Source organism: Marmota flaviventris, chromosome 5, assembly GCF_047511675.1.
Source record: "Marmota flaviventris isolate mMarFla1 chromosome 5, mMarFla1.hap1, whole genome shotgun sequence".
NCBI lineage: Eukaryota > Metazoa > Chordata > Mammalia > Rodentia > Sciuridae > Marmota > Marmota flaviventris.
In genome coordinates this window covers 69,442,209-69,466,368 of record NC_092502.1, presented here as the reverse complement: position 1 = coordinate 69,466,368, position 24,160 = coordinate 69,442,209, and the positions used below count along the sequence as shown (strand labels likewise).

Here is a 24,160-nt window from a genome sequence, read left to right as displayed (position 1 = left end):
AGCAAAATTTTTTAATATAATTATTTTTAAAGCAATACAGAATATCCTAGATGATTGCCAATGGTTACATTCTAATATCTAAATGTGGAAGGAAGGGTTATTAGTTTCTGACTGAATAAAGGCTAGGATTAAAGACAAAAACTTTTTGCTTATCTTCAGTACTTCCCATTTTATCGGTAATTATTCTTAAAAAGAGCAACAGTGATTATCTCTGAATGGTGGAATTCAGTGGCAATGGCCCATGGGATAGAAGACCTATAGACCTCCTATAGACCTTCACTCTATATTCCTTTAAAACTCAAAATAAATTTTAATACATAAAGAGACATGTGCTTATGATGACGTAAAAAGTCTTTGTGGTGAAAATTGATTCACCAAGGAATGAGATTCAAATATTTTGGTTATAAACTTTGAAAAATCGAAGATTCCCTAATAGAAAAGCCAGGCTGCAGTTCCACACGTAGCCTCTGGGCGCCGCTGTCGGCCAGTGCAGAGCAAGCTCCAACGCCCGGGATCCCTCAGTCTCTTGCCTGGGATTTCCTGCGCAGCCACCAACACACAGAAGGAAACCCTCTCACTCCTGGAGAATACACGCACAGATTCCCATCCCCGAAACTGGGCTCCGCCTGTCCTGGACCGAATACTCTTCCAGCGTGGTAGATAACTTTCTCTCCCAGCTGTGAAGTGGGGGATCCAGTGAAAAAACACCCGAGCAAGCGAGTGAGTGATGGGAGAGAGCTGCGCGCAGAGGCGACGCGCCGGCCGCGGGCAGGTACTGTTTCCCTGGCTGTTGCCTTTGTTCTATTCGGCACTCGGAGAGCCGATCCGCTACTCCATTCCCGAGGAGCTGGCCAAGGGCTCGGTGGTGGGGAACCTCGCCAAGGATCTGGGGCTCAGTGTCCTGGATGTGTCAGCTCGGAAGCTGCGAGTTAGCGCAGAGAAGCTGCACTTCAATGTAGACGCGCAGAGTGGGGACTTGCTTGTGAAGGACCGAATAGACAGAGAGCAGATATGCAAAGAGAGGAGAAGATGTGAGCTGCAGTTGGAAGCTGTGGTGGAAAATCCTTTAAATATTTTTCATGTCGTTGTGATGATTGAGGATATTAATGACCAAGCTCCTCAATTCCTAAAAGATGAAATAATCTTAGAAATAAGTGAATCCATCAGCCCGGGAATGGGAACAATTCTTGAGTCTGCAAAAGATCCTGATATTGGTATGAATTCACTGAGCAAATATCAACTGGGTCCGAATGAGTATTTCTCATTAGTGGTGAAAGATAATCCTGATGGCGACAAATATCCAGAATTGTTATTGCAGAAGACCCTGGACCGAGAAACACAAAGCACTCACCACCTGGTGCTGACAGCCTTAGACGGTGGGAACCCACCCCTAAGTGGTACTATTCAGATTAGAATCATAGTGGTAGATGCCAATGATAACCCTCCTGTGTTTAGCCAGGACGTTTATAGGGTCAGCCTCCGGGAAGACGTGCCTCCAGGCACCTCAGTTCTAAGGGTGATGGCCACTGATCGGGATGAGGGCATCAATGCAGAGTTCACCTACTCTTTCCTTGGAGTGGCTGACAAAGCCCAACGTGTGTTCTATCTGGATTCCAGTACTGGAAACATTATAACTCACCAGCCCTTGGATTTTGAAGAAGTAGAAAGATACACAATGAATGTAGAAGTAAAGGACCGTGGATCTCTCTCTACACAATGTAAAATAATCATAGAGGTTCTAGATGAAAATGACAACAGCCCAGAAATAATAATCACTTCTTTATCTGATCAGATTTTGGAGAATTCCCCTCGTGGAATGGTTGTGGCCCTCTTCAAAACACGGGACCGAGATTCGGGGGAAAACGCAGAAGTCACTTGTAGTTTAAGTAGAAACGGTCCATTTAAGATACGTTCTTCTTCCAACAATTACTACAAGTTAGTAACAGATGGGGCCCTGGACCGGGAGCATACCCCAGCATACAACCTTACCATCACAGCCACTGACAAAGGCAAACCACCCCTCTCGTCCGACATAACCTTCACCCTGCACATCACTGATGTGAATGACAACGCTCCCATTTTCCAAAAGTCCACCTACCTGGTCCATGTACCAGAAAACAACCAGCCCGGGGCCTCCATAACCCAGGTGGGAGCGTGGGATCCAGATCTGGGACCGAATGGCCAAGTCTCCTACTCTATTATTGCCAGCGACCTGGAACCCAAAACATTGTCGTCCTATGTGTCGGTGAACGTGCAGAGCGGCGTGGTGTTCGCGCAGCGCTCCTTTGACCACGAGCAGCTGAGAGCCTTCGAGCTGACGATACAGGCGCGAGACCAGGGCTTGCCGGCTCTCAGCACCAACGTGAGTCTGCGCGTGTTGGTGGAAGACCGCAATGACAACGCTCCCCGAGTATTGTACCCGGCGCTGGGGCCCGACGGTTCCGCGCTGTTCGATACGGTTCCTCGAGCCGCACAGCCCGATTACTTGGTCACCAAAGTGGTGGCGGTTGACGCTGACGCAGGTCACAATGCTTGGCTCTCTTACCATTTATTGCAGGCGACGGATCCCGGGCTTTTCAGCCTGGGACTACGCACGGGCGAGGTGCGCACTGTGCGTCCCCTGAACGACAAAGATGCTTCCCGCCACCGCCTGCTAGTCGCTGTGCGTGATGGTGGACAGCCGCCCCTCTCAGCGACCGCCACGCTGCTCTTAATCTTCGCTGATAGCCTACAGGAGGCTTTGCCGGACATCGCAGACCACCCTATTCCCTCTGATCCTCAGGCAGAGCTGCAGTTTTACCTGGTTGTGGCTTTGGCCTTGATCTCGGTGCTCTTCTTTCTCGCAGTGATTCTGGCTATTTCTTTGCGTTTGAGGCAGTATTCCAACCCTGTAGCCAGAGGCTGCTTTGGATCAGTTTTCTGCTCAAAGTCTGGACCCGTGCTGCCCCCTAATTACAGCGATGGAACGTTGCCCTATGCCTGTAATATGCGTGGGCACGGGGATCAAACTAACCCGGAATTTAATTTTCTTACTTCTGTTAATAATTTTCCTGCGGTACAAGATATTCTCAACAAAGATAGCTCTTCAGTGTTATTGGCTAGCATTTTACCTCCTGGTGTTGAAGCAGAGAAGAACACGCTTGACCAGGTATTTAAAATGACGCTTTTTATATTTCAATATGCCAGTGTAACACAATATAGTACTATTTCATGATTTTAGATAATATTTTGGTGAAGGTCTTAAGATAAATCTAGGTCAAACCTTTGGGTATTACCGTTAGAAAAAAAAAAGTTTTCAATGCTTCAAAATCCTCCTACCATACAAAGGTATTTTATAGTAAAATTATTGAGGGTTGGGGGTGTTGCTCCCTATGTTCCATTCCCAACACTCCCCACATATAAACAAGAAATCTCAGAGGAAATATTCATGAAAGTACCTTTTAGTTAAGGATATGAAATAGTTATATTTTATCATGGTATTTTAAATATCAACCCTAATGCTGTTTAAATTTTATCAAAAGTTTTTATTTTTATTATACTCACAAAAATGGTAAGAATTAGTCATTCATTCTACTTGATAATTTTGTGGGGACCATGCTATCTCCACGTCCACAAATGCCTGCTCCCTTCAGTCAGTAAAATTAATTAGAACGAAGTTTTCAGTCCCGGTAGTATTTGAAATTTTTAAAAATTGAACAAGTTCTTTTAATAATCATTACTTTCATAAGTGCTTTTGGTAAACATTTAGCATCTCATTACATAACTATTTTTGCGGTTTTAAGCTTCATAAATACGTATGATTCACAGAGGTAAGTGTTAACAATTTCTTCTGGAACCGGCACATCAGTTTTTCTTAGTGGTTGCAATAATAAAAGTGGGCTCTAGGCGCCGCTGTTCACCAATCAGGGAACGGGAGGCTGCGAGCTATTGAGCCCCTTCCCCGACCTCTACTACACAAAGCAGAATAAGATGGATACTCACAGATCCTGATGCTGGAAACTTAAAAGCACTTTCCTTCGCTTTCTAATATATTTTGGATGCGGACGGCCTGGGACCTCGTGGAAAGACAGGTAAGCTGATTCAGATCAAACCCGCTCTAGACACTACGGATTATCGGCTCGATCCCGGCCATGGCGAATCCGCCCCAGAGCCTGGAACGCAGCGCGCTGGTGCTGCTGTGTATTTTCCTGGGGACGCTGCGGGAATCTGGAGCCGGACACATCCGATACTCTGTGCTAGAAGAGGTGGACAAAGGCTTCTTCGTGGGCAACATCTCCAAGGACCTAGGGTTGGAGCCCCGGGAGCTGACCGACCGCGGAGTCCGCATCGTCTCCCGGGGGAAGACGCAGCTTTTCGCTCTGAATCCGCGAGGTGGCAGCTTGATCACCGCGGGTAGGATAGACCGGGAGGAGCTCTGTGAAACGGTTTCCTCCTGCTTTTTAAATATGGAGATTCTTGTGGAGGACACCCTGAAGATTTATGGAGTGGAGGTAGAAATAATGGATGTTAATGATAATGCTCCCAGCTTTCGGGAAGAGGAAATAGAGATAAAAGTCAGTGAGCACGCAGCTCCTGGATCGAGATTTCCTTTACCTAACGCTAGGGATCCAGATGTGGGAGTGAACTCTCTCCAGAGCTACCAACTCAGCCCTAATAGTTACTTTTCCTTGCAAATGAGAGGCGGAACTGATGGGGCCAAGAATCCGGAACTAGTGCTGGAGCGAGGTCTGGACCGGGAGAAAGAGGCGGCTCACCTCCTCCTCCTCACAGCCTTAGATGGAGGCGATCCCATACGCAAGGGCTCAGTTCCCATTCGAGTGGTGGTCCTGGATGTAAATGACCACATCCCAAAGTTTACTCAGTCTGTGTATAGAGTGAGTGTTCCTGAAAACCTCAGCTCTGGAACTCGAGTGCTCGTGGTAAATGCAACGGATCCAGATGAGGGTCTCAACGGGGAAGTGATGTATTCGTTCCAGAATACAGAAAGCAAAGCTTCTGAAATATTCCAGTTGAATTCTCAAACTGGCGAAGTTCTAGTACAAGGGCCTCTGGATTTTGAAAAATATAGGTTCTATGAGATGGAAATTCAAGGCCAAGATGGTGGCGGTCTCTTGACCACTGCTAAGATGTTCGTTACAGTTTGGGATGTGAATGATAATGCTCCAGAAATAACTATCACCTCTTCTATTGATTCGGTGTTGGAAAATTCGCCTCCAGGAACGGTAATTGCTCTTCTAAATGTGCAAGATCGAGATTCTGGAGAAAATGGTCAGATCTCCTGTTTCATTCCTAACAATCTCCCTTTTAAGTTAGAAAAAACTTATGGAAATTATTACAAGTTAATAACAAACAGCGAGCTGGACAGAGAGCAAGTCCAGAGCTATAACATAACATTGACAGCCAAAGACCAAGGAAGTCCATCCCTATCCACAGAAATTCACCTCTTACTCAATGTGGGAGACAAGAACGATAACCCTCCAGTCTTCACTCACTCTTCTTACTCTACCTATGTTTCTGAAAACAATCCTAGAGGATCCTCCATTTTCTCAGTGACCGCTCTTGACCCAGATAGCAAAGAGAATGCCCAGGTCACTTATTCTCTCACAGAAGACATGATCCAAGGAGCACCTCAGTCCTCCTATGTATCTATCAACTCGGATACTGGGGTACTGTATGCATTGCACTCTTTTGACTATGAGCAGTTCCAAAACCTACAACTGAGAGTGACTGCATGTGATAGCGGGGACCCACCACTCAGCAGCAATGTGTCAGTGAATCTGTTCATACTGGACCAGAATGACAACATTCCTGAGATCTTGTATCCCATCCTCCCCACTGATGGTTCCACTGGGGTGGAGTTAGCACCCCGATCTGCAGAGCCTGGATACCTGGTGACCAAAGTGGTGGCAGTGGACAGAGACTCAGGACAGAATGCCTGGCTGTCCTACCGCCTGCTCAAAACCAGCGAGCCTGGGCTCTTCACTGTGGGGCTGCACACAGGTGAGGTGCGCACTGCCCGGAACCTACTGGACAAAGATGCGCTCAAGCAGAGCCTCGTGGTGGCCGTCCAGGACCATGGTCAACCTCCCCTCTCAGCCACTGTGACACTCACAGTGGCAGTGGCTGACAGCATCCCAGAAGTCCTGGCCGACTTGGGCAGTCTGGAGTCTTCCACCAACCCAGATGAATCAGGCCTCACACTCTACCTAGTTGTGGCCATCACAGCAGTCTCCTGTATCTTCCTCATCTTTGTCATTGTGCTGCTGGCACTCAGACTGAGGCACTGGCATTCCTCACGTTTGCTCCAGGGAGCAGGCAGCGGGTTAGGGGGCACGCCCGCCTCTCACTTTGTGGGTGTTGAGGGGGTGCATGCCTTCCTACAGACCTATTCCCATGAGGTGTCCCTCACCGCTGACTCTCGGAAGAGCCACTTGATCTTCCCGCAGCCCAACTATGCAGACACGCTCATCAGCCAGGAGAGCTGTGAGAAAAGCGAGCCTCTCTTGATAGCTGAAGACTCAGCTACCGTTTTAGGCAAATATGACCCAACAAACAATCAGGTGAGATTTATTCTACCCAATTGTTAATGCGTTGGTACAAGGGTTTTAAGGGGATTTTTTTCAGAGCCTATTAAGAAAACTGGGTTTAGGGCAGGTGAAAGTTCATACACATTTAGAATATTCATGAGTTCTTGTACTTCACCTTTCATCAGATTTTCCATCATTTTGCACAAAGACTTTGTGGAAGTCATTTTTTTTAGTACTGGCATATTTTCTTTTTATTTTAAAGGTCTAATTCATCTTGGCTTACTTTGTAGATAAGTTGAATTTTAGTATTATTTTTCTATCATCATTGTCTGTGGCTATCAATGTAAACTGATTAATTCAAATTAAGGATTCACAGTTTTTATTTATTTTTACAGTCTTCTAATTTGACTGTGTCTCCATTGATTACAGTTATATTCTATCATTATTTGCTATTACTTCTAATGTCAAAGTTAACCATATTGATTCAATAGCTTGTTTCTTCTGTTCTATTCATATGCACACTTATACATGTAACCATTTTTCTAAGCATAAAGCAATTCTATTTTGCTTTTTGATGATTGATAATATATTTAGATTGTATAGACTGTTTCAACTTTGCCTCATTGCTTCATCCTATCAAGATAGATTTGAGTAGGTTTTAATTATTGAACTTGTTTGGGAGAGGAAATGTAGAACTTTTTTTCCCTTAAGTTCCAGATATCTTTTTTATTACTATGATGAAGTCAATAGATTGTTCTCAAGAAATAATCAAATCATTGAACTGGTATTATTTCCTTTTGTTCTTTACTGTCTGTGTAGAAGACTTTTTAATGTAGAAAGTTCACATATGATAAAATTTTGATCCAGTGCTTCTCAAAAAGTTATTTTCAAATCTGTTAAAAGATTTATTTTCAGATTTATTTATATAGAATAGTTTCTGAGTTATGTAAGAGATTGAGTAGGTATTTAGACTTTTATAAGAGATTGATTTAGGGGTTAAGCTCTGTGGTTTAGCTCAGCAGTAGAGCATGTATTTGGCATGCCCAAGGCCCTGGATTCAGTCCCAGAACACACAAAGAGACTGATTTAACTGGTATTCTTCTGGGTATTTTTTGTTCCTTTTCAAACTATCTAGGAAGTATGGGTTCTTGCTTTCTTTCCTTCATAAATTCATTTTGTATTCTATATAATTATACTCAATTACTGTTTGAGAAACAACTTTTTATTGACACTTTGATAGTTATTTAATGATATATATGTTATCTAAAGCAATGCCTAGAAAAACCAAGTATGAAAATGGAGACTTACTTAGGGTATCTGATCACAGGAATCATTTTCATCATCAGTTAAATTCAGTATTCTCACATAATTTCTAAATATTTGTACATTAATGTTCCCTTTCAAGTTTATGTTTACATTTAGGAGTTGGCCTTAATGTAATTAACTGTTAGTTGAGTACCTAGTGTTCGGGGAAGGGATCAATTGTAGAAAGGGAATTCTTCTGACAGATGCCTAAATTAGTCTTGAAGTCAAGAAAAATGCTGGAGTGTTGTGAGTATCTCAGTCGTTCATTCATTTGGAGAAAATATTTTGCCTCATTCTCTTCCAACATGTGCATTTCCTCTGATTAGAAAAAGACCAACTGTTAACCTCTTATTACTATATGAGCCTATATCTCTACTGTATAAGCCCATCTCCAAGAAACCTTCTTTGATAATAAACACTGGAAAATAAACACATCCAAAATTCAGCAAGTTCCCTATATATCAATCTAATTTATCTGTTGGAATACCAAATCCCATTAAATTTGCAAAGGCTTCTGACTGCTGTTTTCTAAATAGACTCTGAGTGTCGCTGTTGGCCAATTTGCTGCAAGAGCTGGATCCTGAGATCCACCCAGAGTGGTATTCTGCGTAGTCACAGAAGCCAGGGTGAAAGGAGAGTGGCCGGGACTTGTGTTTTCTTTTAGGCAAGAATCCGTTGAGATTGGGATACACTCAAACTAGGAGCATTGGGTTTTCTCTGCAGTGGAAATAAATATTTTAAAAGCAAATTGTGAAGCATCTTATCTTAACATCGAGGCTGCAACAACACGAAGAATGGAATATAGGGCGAAGAAAAGGAGCAGGACCCTCTATCGGCAAGTACTCTTTCCTTTCCTGCTGCCTTTGTTCTGCGCAGCTCTTGGGAAGCAAATCCACTATTCTATTCCAGAAGAAATGGCCAGGGGCTCGGTGGTGGGGAACCTGGCTGAGGACCTGGGGCTGAATTTTCAGGATTTACTGACCCGCAACCTTAGAATTGGCGCAGAGGAAAAATACTTTACTATAAACACTGAGAATGGGAATATACTTGTGAGTGAAAGAATAGATCGGGAGTTGCTCTGCTCCCAGAATTCCCTGTGTGTTGTGCCCTTAGAGATTGTAGCAGAAAATCCTCTAAATGTTTTTCACATAAACGTGATGATAGAGGATATAAATGATAATCCACCCAACTTCCCCCAGAGCAGCATTGTTCTACAAATCAATGAACTTGCAATTCTGGGGACCCGGTTTGGCCTGGAATCTGCTATAGATGCAGATGTAGGACCTCACTCTCTCCAGGATTACCAGCTCAGCTCTAACGAACATTTCTCTTTGATGGTGAAGGGCAAGTTGGAAGACAAAATTGCCCCTGAATTAGTGTTGGAAAAGCCCCTGGATCGGGAACAACAGAGCTCCCATCTCCTGGTCCTGACAGCAGTGGATGGGGGAGACCCAGTCCTGACTGGCACAACTCAAATTCAAATCAAGGTCATTGATGCCAATGATAACCCACCAGTGTTCAACCAGGATATGTACAAAGTCAGCCTTAAAGAGAACATGCCCCCAGGCACCTCTGTGCTGAAGGTGACAGCCACCGACCAAGATGAGGGCATCAATGCAGAGATCACCTACTCCTTCAAATCGCTAGGACATAATATTGGAAATAAGTTTATGCTAGACCATCAAAATGGAGAAATTATATCCAAAGACCCTATAGACTTTGAAATCAGTAGCCATTATACCATAAGCATAGAAGCCAAGGACGGTGGAGGCATGGCCACAGAATGTAAAATTATACTAGAAATTCTAGATGAGAATGACAATGCTCCAGATGTGGTTTTTACGTCAGTGTCCAGTTCCATAACCGAGGACACAAAGCCAGGCACCGTGATTGCTCTGTTCAAAACACATGACAAAGATTCAGGAGAAAATGGGGAAGTCACATGCCTCATGAAAGAAAAACTTCCTTTTAGAATTGAATCTTCCGCCAATAATTACTACAAACTTGTAACAGATGGGACCCTGGACCGGGAGAAGACCCCAGAATACAATGTCACCATCACTGCTACCGACAAGGGCAAACCGCCCCTTTCCTCCAGCACAAGTATCACCCTACACATTGGCGACGTCAACGACAATGCTCCAGTTTTTCAGCAGGCCTCCTACATGGTGCACGTGGCTGAAAACAACCCTCCAGGATCTTCCATCGCTCAAGTCAGTGCCTCCGACCCAGATTTGGGGTCCAATGGCCAAGTCTCCTACTCCATCGCGGCCAGCGATCTGGAGCCTCGGGCATTGTTATCCTACGTGTCTGTGAGCGAACGGAGCGGCGTGGTGTTCGCACAGCGAGCCTTCGACCACGAGCAGCTACGTTCCTTTGAACTGACGCTTCAGGCTCATGACCACGGCTCGCCCGCGCTCAGCGCCAACGTGAGCCTGCGCGTGTTGGTAGGCGACCGCAATGACAACGCGCCGCGGGTGCTCTACCCCGCGCTCGCTCCCGACGGCTCTGCGCTCTTCGACACTGTGCCGCGTGCCGCGGAGCCGGGCTACCTGGTCACCAAGGTGGTGGCGGTGGACGCTGACTCTGGACACAATGCCTGGTTGTCCTACCACGTGCTGCAGGCCAGCGATCCCGGACTCTTCAGCCTGGGGCTGCGCACCGGCGAGGTGCGCACAGCTCGCGCCTTGAGCGACAAGGACGCGACTCGCCAGCGCCTGGTGGTCGCTGTGCGTGATGGTGGACAGCCACCTCTTTCGGCAACAGCCACTCTTCTCCTGGTCTTTGCTGACAGCCTGCAGGAGGCACTGCCAGACCTCAGTGACCGCCCTGTGCCCTCAGACCCCCAAGATGAGTTGCAGTTTTACCTGGTGGTGGCCTTGGGCTTGATCTCAGTGCTCTTCCTCCTGGCAGTGATTCTGGCTATTGCCTTGCGCCTGGGTCACTCCTCCAGTTCTGCTTCCTGGGGTTGCTTTCACTATGATCTCTGTTCTCAGACTAGGCCAAGCGTTTCTCTCAACTACAATGAGGGAACTTGGCCTTATTCATACAATATGTACGTTGCTTCGGATTCCCGCAAAACAGAGTTTAATTTTCTCACTATGACGCCAGAAATGTTCCCCCAACAAGATCTTTCTAATGAAGCTTCTTTGGCAGTAAGTGTCACTGTGGAGAATAACAAGATAAAATTTGACTCTGTTGCTCCTACTCACGTGAGTTTCAATGAGTCCTTTATTTGTATGTGGTTTGGTTTAATTTTCAAACCAATATTTTGGCAAGAAAATCTTAAGCAGGTAATTGCTTCAAGTTTGTTTGCTCACTCTCAATATTGTAGATTAGTTAACCTTCCAGCATTTTGGAATATTTTATTCACACACACCAAAAAATAACCAAAACAAAACAAACTCTGTAAGAAGTAAGCATTATGATGCTACTGTCATGTAAATATTTTAAATTGAACTATAATTATTGTTCTTTCCTGTTTTTGTTTGTTTGGTACTGGTAATTTAACCCAGGGTGCTACATCCTTGATCCTTTTTAAAATTTTGAGACAGGGTCTCCCTAAATTGCTTAGGACTTAGCTAAGTTGCTGAGCTTTGCCACAAAAATGCCATTTTCCTCCTTCAGCATCCCAAGTCACTGAAATTATAGGCATGTGCCACTGTAGGTGTTTCTTGAGCGATCAATATCTTGAGGATATAAGGCTTTTTCTTTATTAACTATAAATTGAGAGGAAACACATAAGGTTTTTTTTACAGAAATAAAGACAGTAATAATTGATAGTAATATTCAGGTATATCAAAATATTATTTGATAATAATATTCAGATATATATACATATTTACTAGGGGTTCTTGGAATTTCACTAACTAGTCAGTTTTATGTCTGATCTTCCTTTACAGGTAACTCTAAATTCCCTCCCAACATTTACTTATTTAAAATTCCTGAGGATTGAACCTAGGGCCTCACACATACTGGACAAGGGCTCTACCACTGAGCTACATCCCCAGCCCTCCAATTTTTAAGATATTATTTTGTGACTACCAAGGACTGGATTGTAGTTCAGTTGTAGAGTGCCTGAGGCCCAGGGTTCAATCCTAGTACCTTTCCAAAAGCGCTTTTCCTCAGAATGTAAATATTTACATTCATGAAAACATAGTAGCCAGTTATTTCTTAGGAGGATTTTTTTTTCCTGTATTTTGATGTGTTTCCAAATGTAATACTGGTAATTCTCAATAACTGGAAGTAGGTCAGTTACCCAGTAAAAGGTAAGTTTATAACATTCTTTGGATTACTAATTTTCTTTTAATAAGATTTTCTGAACACAAAACATTCTTTTGAAATATAATGTATTATTTTAAAATTTTTATTAGTTATCGATTAACCTTTATTTATTTATTTGTTTATATGTGCTGCTGAGAATCAAACCCAGTGCCTCACACATGGTAGGCAAGGGCTCTACCACTGAGCCACAACCCCAGCCCCTATAATGTATTATTAGAATTGTAGAGTATTAGCTTTATTTCCAGTTAGTGCAAGTTGAAACACTTCCATTTAATTCTGAAAGCGTTGATACATGTTCACCTGACTTCTTCCAGGTATGTTTCTGATAATGTGTTCAATTTCTCATTATTAATTTTCCCTACAATCATGAAAATTTGATTTTAAGTGTTATATGCCAAACTGTTAAAGTAGTGCTTCCATTTAGGCACACCAAATAATCTACTGAAAAAAAAATGCCCCACATTATCGCTGAATCTGAAAGTTTAAATTATTTTATTACAAAAACTATCAAAACAGGAAGTTCCTAGGGAGCCTCCTCCCATAATAGATGTGTTGAGGGGTGTGGATCTCAAAGCAAGTGCATTAAAATCATGAGATTAAAATTACTTTTATGGAAACTTCAAAGTCTCTTAAAAGTGATTGGAAAAAATGGAAAACAGCTACAGAAAACAATCTTAAAGTGGTTCTATATGGAAAATGTTAAGGAAATTAAAATAACCTCGCTAAAGTTTCTACTTAAAGAAATACTATTGGTTTAGTAGGCTCCATTCCTATCCTTATTTGACGAACAGTAGATGGAGCTATTTGAGGTATAAAAATGAAAAATCCTTTCCCGGGAATCCAAGATTGTGCAGTAATTGGTTAGGACTCTGAGCGCCGCTGTTCACCAATCAGGGAGAGAAAAGCAGAGATCCTGTTCGCCTTGCATGCGCCAAAAACACAAGCACAGATAGATTGAAACAGACCATCTTTGTGAAGAAACTGAACGCAGGAGCTCGCACCACCCGCTCGCCTCAACTATCCGGCGACAGGAGAGCTGATCCTGACTTCGGTGTCAAGGGTAGAATTAGAAATAATCCTAGAGGAAAGTGACACAATGATTTCTGCAAGACTTCACCCAGAAGGCAAGGGGCTGGTCCTGCTGGGAGTTCTCCTAGGGATCCTTTGGGAAGCCGGATGCACCCTGATACGCTATTCAATTCCTGAAGAGCTGGAGAAAGGCTCTAAGGTGGGCGACATCTCCAAGGACCTGGGACTGGAGCCCCGGGAGCTAGCAGAGGGAGGAATCCGCATCGTCTCTGGAGGTAGCACTCAACTTTTCGCTTTGAACCCGCGAAGCGGCAGCTTGCTCACGGCAGGCAGGATAGACCGCGAAGAACTTTGTATGGGAGCCATCAAATGTCAATTAAATCTAGAGATTCTCATAGAGGATAAAGTGAAAATATACGGGGTGGAAGTAGAAGTAAGGGACATTAACGATAACGCTCCCTACTTCCGTGAAAGTGAATTAGAAATAAAAATGAGTGAAAACGCAGCCACTGGAATGCGCTTCCCCCTTCCCCACGCTTGGGATCCAGATGTCGGGAAGAACTCTCTGCAGAGCTACAAGCTCAGTCCGAATCCTCACTTCTCCCTGGAGGTGCAAAACGGAGCAGACGGTAACAAGTATCCGGAATTGGTGCTGGAACACGCCCTAGATCGAGAAGAAAAGGCCACACACCACCTGGTCCTCACGGCTTTGGACGGGGGCGATCCGGTCCGCACCAGCACCGCGAACATCCTCGTGATAGTTGTTGATGCAAACGACAATGCACCAGAGTTTGCTCAGTCCGAGTATCACGTGAGTGTTCCGGAGAATGTGGCCGTGGGCACTCAGCTGCTTCTAGTAAATGCCACTGACCGGGACGAAGGAGCCAATGGGAAAGTGATGTATTCCTTCCGGTACGTGGACGATAAGGCGTCCCAAGTTTTCAAACTAGATAGTAATTTAGGGACGATATCAACAATAGGGGAGTTGAACTATGAGGAATCAGGTGTCTACGAGATGGAAGTGCAAGCAATGGATAATGCAGGATATTCAGCACGAACCAAGGTCCTGATCACAGTTCTGGACGTAAATGACAACGCCCCTGAAATAATCATCACCTCTCTCACCAACTCAATTCCGGAAAACTCTCCCAGAGGGACATTAATTGCCCTTCTAAAAGTAAATGACCAAGACTCTGGGGAAAATGGACAAGTAGTCTGTTTTATCCAAGGGAATTTGCCCTTTAAATTAGAAAAATCCTACGGAAATTACTATAGTTTGGTCACAGACACAGTTTTAGACCGGGAACAGGTTGCTAGCTACAACATCACGGTGACTGCCACTGACAGGGGAAGTCTGCCCCTATCAACTAAAACTCATATCTCCTTGAAGGTAACAGATACAAACGATAACTCGCCAGTCTTCCTTCAGGCCTCCTACTCTGCCTATCTCCCAGAGAATAACCCTAGAGGCGCCTCCATCATCTCCGTGACTGCACACGACCCCGACTGTGATGAGAACGCCCAGGTCACTTATTCCTTGGCTGAGGACAACCTCCAAGGGGCACCCGTGTCCTCCTATGTCTCCATTAACTCAGACACCGGCGTTCTGTACGCATTGCACTCCTTCGACTATGAACAATTCCAAGAGCTACAGCTGCAAGTAATGGCACGTGATAGTGGGAAACCTCCATTCAGCAGCAACGTGTCTTTGAGCCTCTTCATTCTGGACCAGAATGACAACACTCCTGAGATCCTGTATCCTGCCCTCCCCACTGATGGCTCCACTGGGGTAGAGCTGGCACCCCGATCTGCAGAGCCCGGATACCTAGTGACTAAGGTAGTAGCAGTGGACAAGGACTCAGGCCAGAATGCTTGGCTGTCTTACCGCCTGCTGAAGGCCAGCGAGCCAGGGCTTTTCTCCGTTGGGCTACACACTGGTGAGGTGCGCACTACAAGGACACTGCTGGATAGAGATGCCCTCAAGCAGAGCCTGGTGGTGGCTGTGCAGGACCACGGCCGGCCCCCTCTCTCGGCCACTGTAACGCTCACAGTTGTGGTGGCCGACAGCATCCCCGACGTCCTCGCAGATCTGGGCACTCTAGTGTCTCCTGCCAACTCTGAAACCTCAGGCCTCACGCTTTACCTGGTGGTGGCTGTGGCTGCAGTGTCCTGTGTCTTCCTGGCCTTTGTTATTGTGTTGCTGGCGCTCAGGCTGAGGCGATGGCACTCCTTGCGCCAGCTCCAGGCTGCGGGAAATGGATTGGCTGGCGTACCCGCCTCTCACTTTGTGGGCGTGGACGGGGTGCGCGCTTTTCTGCAGACCTATTCGCATGAGGTCTCCCTCACTGCCGACTCTCGGAAAAGCCATTTGATCTTTCCGCAGCCCAACTACGCAGACACACTCATCAGTCAGGAGAGCTGTGAGAAAAGTGAGCCTCTTTTGCTGGCAGGTGATTTGGTCTTCTCCAAAGACAATCATGCATTAATTCAGGTGAGTCCATATCATATATTCTCTGAGTTTGGATCAAAATACCTCTTAGTATAGCTGATTCATGTGTATTTAGAATTGATAAAGCAGATGCCAGTAAATTTACGTGCACTTCGCACACGCCCACAACCCAGTTGTTCTGTTTCCTCATGCCTTGTTTATAAATATATATGTATGTGTATATAAGAATATACAAACATATATAATATGTATTTAAACGTTTATATAAACAATATGACAATATTATTAATGTACTATTATGTACTATGTTGCCGCAGTCCGGCTGCAGCCGGACTGCGGCACTATATAAACAAATTATAAAGTATTTAGTTAATATTCTATATAGTTTTCTAGTTTATCAACTATAATACTCTTCCTGCTTATAATATTTTTCCTATTAGCTACGTAGCAGCTTTGTGTCAAACATTTAAAGTCAATTTATCGGTTAAGAACATAGATTCTTGCTGGGCTTGGTAGCACTTGACTGTAAACCCATCTACTAGGGAGGCTGAGGCAGGAGGATCTTGAATTCAACAACAGCTTCTACAACATAGCTAGACCTTGTGTAAAATTTTTAAAAAGGGTTGGGAATGTATATAGCTCAGTGGTAGAATTCCCCCCTACATTCAATCCCCAACACCAGAAAGAAAAAGTTTTATATATGTATATATTTTTGTGGTGCTGGACCAGATCATGCTAAGCTCCCTATCACCGAGCTATATCCCCAGCCCCAATAGAATGGCTTTAAAATATGTGTGTGTGTGTGTGTGTGTGTGTGTGTATTTTAGTTGTGGATGGGCATAGTACATTTTTATGTGGTTCTGAGGATCAAACCAATGCCTCACACATGCCAGTCGAGAGCTCTACTACTGAGCCACAACCCCAGCCCTAGAATACCCTTTAACTAAACTTGGGATTGCTAACATTTATAAAGTACACTTAGTTTCTTTTAAAGGACATTAATTCAAGCTTTGCACAGTGGCAGTATCATAACCAATGAGGTTTATCTGATGTGTGGTTATTGCTAGTTAATGAACATTAATTTCTGGTTATCAGAGATATATACATTTATACTTTCTTGGTGTCTTAAGTCATTTCATGTTTTTATTCATTAAATTTCCAAATATGGCAGGTTTATTTCTTATACATTGGAAGTTTTCTCAAATATACAATGTAATTGTCATGAGGAAGAACTGTGAAGATATTTTTACCTCTATTATACATTTCATTATACATAAAAAATACTGTAATAAAGTCACACATTTCTTTTGCTCATTTTACCTGCAACAATCATATTAATGATGACTTTGTGAAGTATTCAGAATTAACAAAATGGCACAGTGATAACTTGAACTATCTTTGCCATCTACTCAGCTGAAAATTTCTTTGAAGAAATTTAGAAAAAAAATTTTTTGGTCCCAGCTACTTGGGAGGCTGAGGCAGGAGGATCTCAATTTCCAAGCAAGCTGGAGAAACTTAGTTAAACCCTCTCTGAAAATAAAAATTAAAAAAAGGTCTGGGGATGTGGGAGAGCACTTACCTAGCATATGCATGGCCCTGCATTTGATGCCCAGCACCACAAAAAATAATAAAATATTTTATTAATAACAAATTATTAATAATAATATAAATATTTAATAATAAAATAATAATAAAAATAAATGTGTTTGGGGCACATTTTTGGTATGATGGGAACTTTGCAGAAATCCCCTTTCTTTCTACATTAAAATTTCTATAACTTTTTATAACATGGAGAGTTTTCTTGAAAGTGCACAGATTCTGTTTCCTGAAAACCTTATGATTAGTGTAGAATATTTAACAGAAATTGGAAGCAAAGATATATTACTCTTGAGAAAGCAAGAAGGGAATACAAAAAGGTTTCTCGTCTTTTAAAGGAGTAGGGAACCAAAACATCCAAATTAACTTTTTTTTCTTTTTATTTGTTACCTGTCTACTTTAAAAATACAGTAGTCAATACCTAGGTTTATAAAAGATAAAGAAAGGTAATCAAATGGCTCTAAAATGACGCAGTTTCTTCTACCAAGAGCACATATCTCTTTATGCTTCTTAATAACCAAGAATAACATCAACAACAAAATAGAAGTAATATAGATTGTGTGGTTCCACTTGTGTGCTTTAAAAACAGGAAGCATTTGAGCTTATATAAAAATAGAAAATTTGCTTTTAGTTCCCATAGAAGTTACTAAGTATAATGTTCTATGACTAACACTAAGAGAAATAGATAGCAGTGCATGCACTCTTGCAGAAACTATCAAAATGTTTATCACATGGCAGTTCACATATGATGGGCAACTCAAAATGAAAGCTGTAATTAAAAAACAAAAATTATTTAAGAATCTAGCTAATAAGTTATAATTATGCTGATATCTGTTCACCTAACTTGATTTAAGGACAAATCAGTAAGAGTTAGGACATGAATATTTATGACTCTTAGACCATCTTAAAAATCAGTTTGAGTGGGAAAGTCTTCATTAAGCAGTTGTTTATTAATGAATGATAAACAGTGTCATGAGTTTTTGGATGTAGTATCATAGAAGACAGAGTTTTGCAAATAGGTAACTTCTTCACCTTTGAGAAGTTATTTCATCTCTTTGAGCTTCAGTAAAACAGGGATAATAATTCCTAATTTAAAAAATTGTGATTAGGATTAGGGGTAATATATAAATAATCTTATTCATAACTTGTAGTTAATAAACTGTAGCCATTTTTTATGGTTGACAGAAAAATTCATGCTTTCAATGCCAGCATACTTGCCATTCTATTGGGAAAAGTCATAATGAATTATGTGCTTCTCCCAGTAATACAATGGGACAACTGGAGGCTGAATACAAAAGTTTTCTAAAATTTTTTGTGAAGCTGACTTAAAAATCTTAAGTTCCTAGGCATTTTCATCTGAGGCATTTGTGAATCTTAATTTTTTGTCTGAATAGTGTGATCTAAACAAAGGTCCTATCAAACTTCTTATTGTAAAAAAGCAGTTTACAAGACCAACCTTGGCAACTTAGTGAGACAATGTCTCAAAAATTAAAACACACACACAAACAATTTAAAAGAAGAGGGAAAGGCCAGCCATGGTGACACTAACCTGTAATCCTGGGAACCCAGGCTGAAGAAGGAGGAACACAAATTTGAGGCTAGACTCAGTGACTTAGTGAAACACTAAGCAACTTAGTGAGAACCTATCTCAAATTAAAAATATAAAAAGAGCTAGGGATGTGGTTCAGTGGTAAAGCACCTTGGGTTCAATTCCAGTATACCCCCTACCCCCTGCTGCCTCCCCTCAAAACCAAACAACAACAACAACACACCAAAAAAAAAAAAAGAAAGAAACAAGAGCTGGGGATATAAATATAGCTCAGTGGAAGAGTACCCAGGGTTTAATCCCCAGTAGTGGGGAAACAAAAATCAGTTTAACTGGAAAACAGATCACCAAAACCTAAAGTTTGAAGTTATTTAGTTTTGGATGTACAAGACACAATCTTAATTTTAGATCATTTAGGATGGTTGTTGATAATTGATAACTAAAATATTTGTTGATTGCTTTCCAAGACTGGAGTAATGGGTTTCGATGTTTACGTTTCTTCTGGTTCCAATAATGAAAGTATATCAAGGACTTTGCTTGTCTTCCTATGTGCTCTGGCAAGGGGTACTCATTCACTAGATTTAATAAGTTAATTGATGTATTTGGCTGTGACTTAAAAGTCTAGGCTCTGCAGGATATTGAAATGTAATCTGTCAGCAAACATTCTTCTACTAATTTCATCCTAAAAGAAATATTGAGGGCTGGGATTGTGGCTCAGTGGTAGAGCGCTCGCCTAGCACGGGCGGGACCCAGGTTTGATCCTCAGCACCACATAAAAATAAAGGCATTGTGTTGTGTCCATCTACACCTAAAAAATAAATATTAAAAAAAGAAATTTTGAATTAGCAACAGCCTAATAACCTTGCTGAAATTATACACTTCATAGATCATTTTTCAATAATGTGGAAATCAAATGATATAATGAGACAATTGTATGCAATTTTGTGAGTGTTAATATTGTTAAATTGTGTATAGTTTCTCAGTAATATGTAACAGTTTAACTCTGATCTGGAATTGGTGATTCTGGTGGGAAATCTACTTTTTCCTCATATAGTTGTGAAGAGATGTTGATCAAGCTTAAAGAGTCTATATCTTAGGAAAGAGATTCTCTAGTGTTACACTTTGAGTTCATCTTTGGGAACTATACCTAATGGGGGACATGGCTTTACCATGGCATGCATTTAGAAACCATAATTGAAAATCCTTTAAATGTTTTTCATTTTAACGTAGAGAATCAGGATGTGAATGATAATGCCTTACAGTTTAGCAGGAATATTATTAAGTTAAATATCTCTGAGTTGACCCAACCATGAGCAAGATTTACTATATAATCTTTGGAAGACCCTAAGGTATCAAGCAATTCCTTTCAAAATTCCTACCTTAGCAGCAATTCTATATTTATCTTCAAAGTAAAAGAGACCAACAGTGGAAAGAAATGTTATCTTAGACAAGCCACTAAACCAGGAAAACCATAGTACCCATCTCTTAGTGCCAACAGCTTTAGATAGTGGGGACCTTCCATAAATGGCAACACTCAGATCCTGGTAGTCAGTGCCAATGACAACCCCCTGTGTTCAACGAAGACAGGTAATGGATGGTCCTTCAGAAGACATGTCCTTGGGCACCTCCATGCTGAGAGTAAGAAGCATCAACCAGGATGTGGGAACTAATACAGAGATCATTTAGGCCTTTGCAGCCCAGAGTACCAATTTCCAATTTGGCCTTGAAAACAAGAGTGGAGAAACAAAAAATTTAAGTACATTGGACTTTGGAGAGATTAAAAAATATTCTTCAGTTTTGGAGGCAAGGAGAGAAGACTGGTGGCTCAATCAATGTACTGTTGAGACAGAAATTCTAGAAGATAATGACAGTATCCCAGAGGTGACTTTTACTTCTAATTCCACAATGCTTCCAGAAGATTCTGTATCCCAGACAGTAATCTCTCTGTTTAAAACACAAAATCCAGATTTGGGAGAAAATAGGGTGGACATATGTCTGATACAAGAAAATAAATTCACCATTCAGAATTTAATCTTCCTCCAAGATGTAACAGATGGTACCCTTGATCAGGATCAGACTCCACAGTACAATGTCACTCACAACCACTGACAAGAGCAAGCTGCCCCTTTCTTCCAGCACAGGCATTGCTCTATACATCATCAACAAGAGGGCCACTGTATCCAACTAAGCCCCGAATATTTTCCAACTAAGCCCCGTATATTTTACACTTGGCTGAGCACAACCCTCCTCAGAGCTTCCATCGCTCAAATCAGTGCCTCTGATCCTGACTCGGGCACCAAAGGCCATGTTTCCAATTCCTCCCTGGCCAATGACCCGGCACCTTGGGCACTATGGGCCTATATGTCTGTGAGCCAACAGAGCGGGGTGGTGTTTAGGCAGCTAGCCTTCAATCACAAGCAGTTACGCTCTTTTGAGCTGACCTGTAGGTTAAGACCAAGGCTCACCAGCGCTGAACTTGCATCTGTTAGTAGGCAACTACTGCCACAAAGCTCCACTGGTACTGTACCCTACACTGGCACGCGACAGCTCAGTGCTCTTTGACACTGTGCCTCAAGCTGTGGAGCCCAGGTACCTGGTCTCCAAGCCTGGGGTTCAGAGCCGGCAAGTTGATCATGATGCCACTGTCTATAGATCTAGTCACCATCTAGACAGTGGACAGCCAGTGCCCTCTTGACACCAACATGCTTCTCACAGTCTTCGCTAACAGCCTGTAGGAAGCATTGCCACACCTCAACAATCTTCCTGCCGAGTTACACTCTGACTCCAAAATTAATTTTTTTTTCTGGTGATTACCGTAGCTTTAGTTTCTTTTTCTTTTTTAAATTCTTCCTCAGGGGCATTATTTGTGTTGGTTTTGAAGTGTTGAAGACCCCAAAATGGTCCTGTCTTGGATTCCTTCCCCACAGGACTTACGGGACTGTAGCTTTTTTATTCCATATTCCTGCCAGGTGTGTGCTGCTCCTACTATTCCAGAGATAGTAGATTTCCTTTCTGGAAGCTCTGATCCTCATGACTCAATAGCATCCTCACTGCAGGAAACCTTTGAGGGAAGGGATGATTCTGATTGGGCCAGAATCCACCCTTCAATGTGCAGAATTCTTGATGAAATAAGTTCAGTCACAGGTAGGTTTTCCACCACCATGAAATCTTTTCAGCTAACACAGGAAAGAACATTTCTATCAGCAAAACAAAAAGCCCCCAAATGAGAAATATTTGGCATAATTGAGCTTTAGGGACAATGGTATGGATGACAGGAATGTCAGATGGGCTACAGAATTTTGGGCCTTGTAAGTAGGTAACATGTTGTGATTATATATTTTATATTTGTTTGATTATAATTTCACCTTCATATTCAAATTGTGTTTATACAAAAATAGGAGGCAGGAGGCAAGTCTTACTCAGAATCATTGTTTATCACTTCTTATCCAACACATGGATTTTTCATTTTCTATTTGAGAAAATTCCTCTCATGACAAAAAGACATTTTGACTAATAATGTTAGCCAATTATTTCAATAAATCTAAGAAAAACACTCACGGAAGTTGCTAGACCCAATTTAAAAGTATTGTTCCACAGAAGAACTTCTTGTGACTGAGTGTCCCAGGCTTCTTTTCATGCTGAATCTTGCTTTTCAAAATAAATTATAAACGTTACTAGAAGCTGGACAGAATTTTTTTCTCCCCACTACATCTATTCCATCATTCCCTGTGATACAAAGGGATTCTCTCCCTATGAGGCTTGGGAAATTAGACCAATTTAAATGGTTTAAGTGAGCTTGGGCTAGCACAGAATGCTGGACATGGACTGGTCCTAGTAATCAGGTGATTGTATGAGTTTTCTGGATAACATTGACCTAAACTGGCAGTTTTACAAAATCCTCCAAAATTATAGAATAACATCTGCAAATAAAATTCCCCATTATATAAGCACTTAATTGTTGGTACATTGAAAGCTTGCAATATAAATTATAACAGGAAAAAAAGGAAAATAAAATACTCATATTTGGAAAGCCAAATTGGATATAGTAGGTAACATGAAATGTTGTGAAAGGAGTTGAAATGAGTGAAAGGAGAAATAGTGGTAGGTAGGAAGATGCTTATGTCTGGTTACTCACAGTAGGTTTCTTTATTGTCTTGGATTTTGTGGGCTTTGTTGGTTTTATTATAAAATGATGCCTGGGTTTTGGTCTCTAAAAGGAATTTAGCAAATTACATGATTTTATATCTTCAGCCTGAATCTAGGTGCTTACCCAAAGGGTCTGCTAAACCTTTAAAAGCAAGAAAAGTCAACATGCATCTCAACAAATATGTGTCACTTGCATTCACTGGATTTAGCTTGTGTATTACCTGTTGTAGCAGTATATTAAGAGAGATAGTGACTATCTGGTGAGCAAAGGGCATTTATTTAACAGCTATTGACTCTTCTTTCTGTTTACCTTATTTAAAATGAATTTTCCTTGTAGTATAAAGTAGCAATTTGGTGGGGTGGTGATTAAGGATCTTTTCCATATTTTTCAGTGGTATTTGTTGAGAATATTTTCCTTTTCCATCAATTGCTTTGAAACTCTTGTTGAAAATTATTTCATCAATATATTTACACATATTATCTGTTTTTCTATTATTTTTCAAATACTATGCTTTCTTAATTATTGTAGCTTTATAGTAGCTTTTGAAAAATCAGGTAGGCAAGTCCTCCAACCATTTTATCTTTGCCAATATTGTTTTGACCATTCTTGGTCCTTTGTCTTTCAAATTAAAATCATTTTGTCAGTTTCTAGGAGAATAAACTTGGCAGCATTGAATCTATATCTCTTATTTGGGAAGCAGGGGATCATAATACATAATATTGAGATTTCCCAATCCATGAACATAGTATATTTTTCCATTTAATTGTATGTTTTAAAATTTCTCTCAGCTATGGTTTTAGCTTTTAGTGCAGAGGCCTTTTTAAAAATATTTTTTAACCAATGCATAAAATTGTTTATATTAATATGGTGCTATGTGTTTTTAGATACATAGACTGTGCAATATTTAAATCAGGTTAGAGATATGTATCCTTCAAATATTTATCGTTTATAACAAAAACTTTCAAAATCATCTCTTCTAGCTTTTAGAAATATATTGTACATTGCTGTTATCTATATTCACCCAACTATGTAAGAGTACAACAGAATTTCTTGCTCCTGTCTAACTTTAACTTAGTACCCATTGATCAATCTTTCCCTACCCCACTCTCATTCTTTCCAGCTTCTGGTAACCATCATTCTAGTCTCAACTCCTATGAGTTGACCAACTTTTTTAGATTCCAGATACAAGTTAGATGATGCAGATGATGCCTAGCTTGTTTCACTTAACATAATTATTCCCAGTTCCATCTATCTTGTCACAAGTGACAGGATTTCAT

General features: G+C 41.7%; 1 protein-coding gene and 1 pseudogene across 16 annotated transcripts in view; both read left to right on the top strand.

Annotated features, from left to right (window-relative positions):
• The window catches only part of LOC114086611 (protocadherin gamma-C3), a 166,738-nt gene that overhangs the window by 82,873 nt on the left and 59,705 nt on the right, over positions 1-24,160 (top strand). The window contains exon 1 of one of the 16 annotated variants that reach the window (XM_071612294.1): positions 565-3,148. The exons of 10 other annotated variants lie outside the window; for them this stretch is intronic. In XM_071612294.1, coding sequence (XP_071468395.1) covers positions 728-3,148 — 2,421 coding nt within the window. In that variant the 5' untranslated portion in view covers positions 565-727. 5 more of the 16 variants (XM_071612302.1, XM_027927942.2, XM_027927945.2 and 2 more) reach the window with 5 other exon arrangements.
• Positions 16,601-16,727, top strand: LOC114086651 (U4 spliceosomal RNA; annotated as a pseudogene).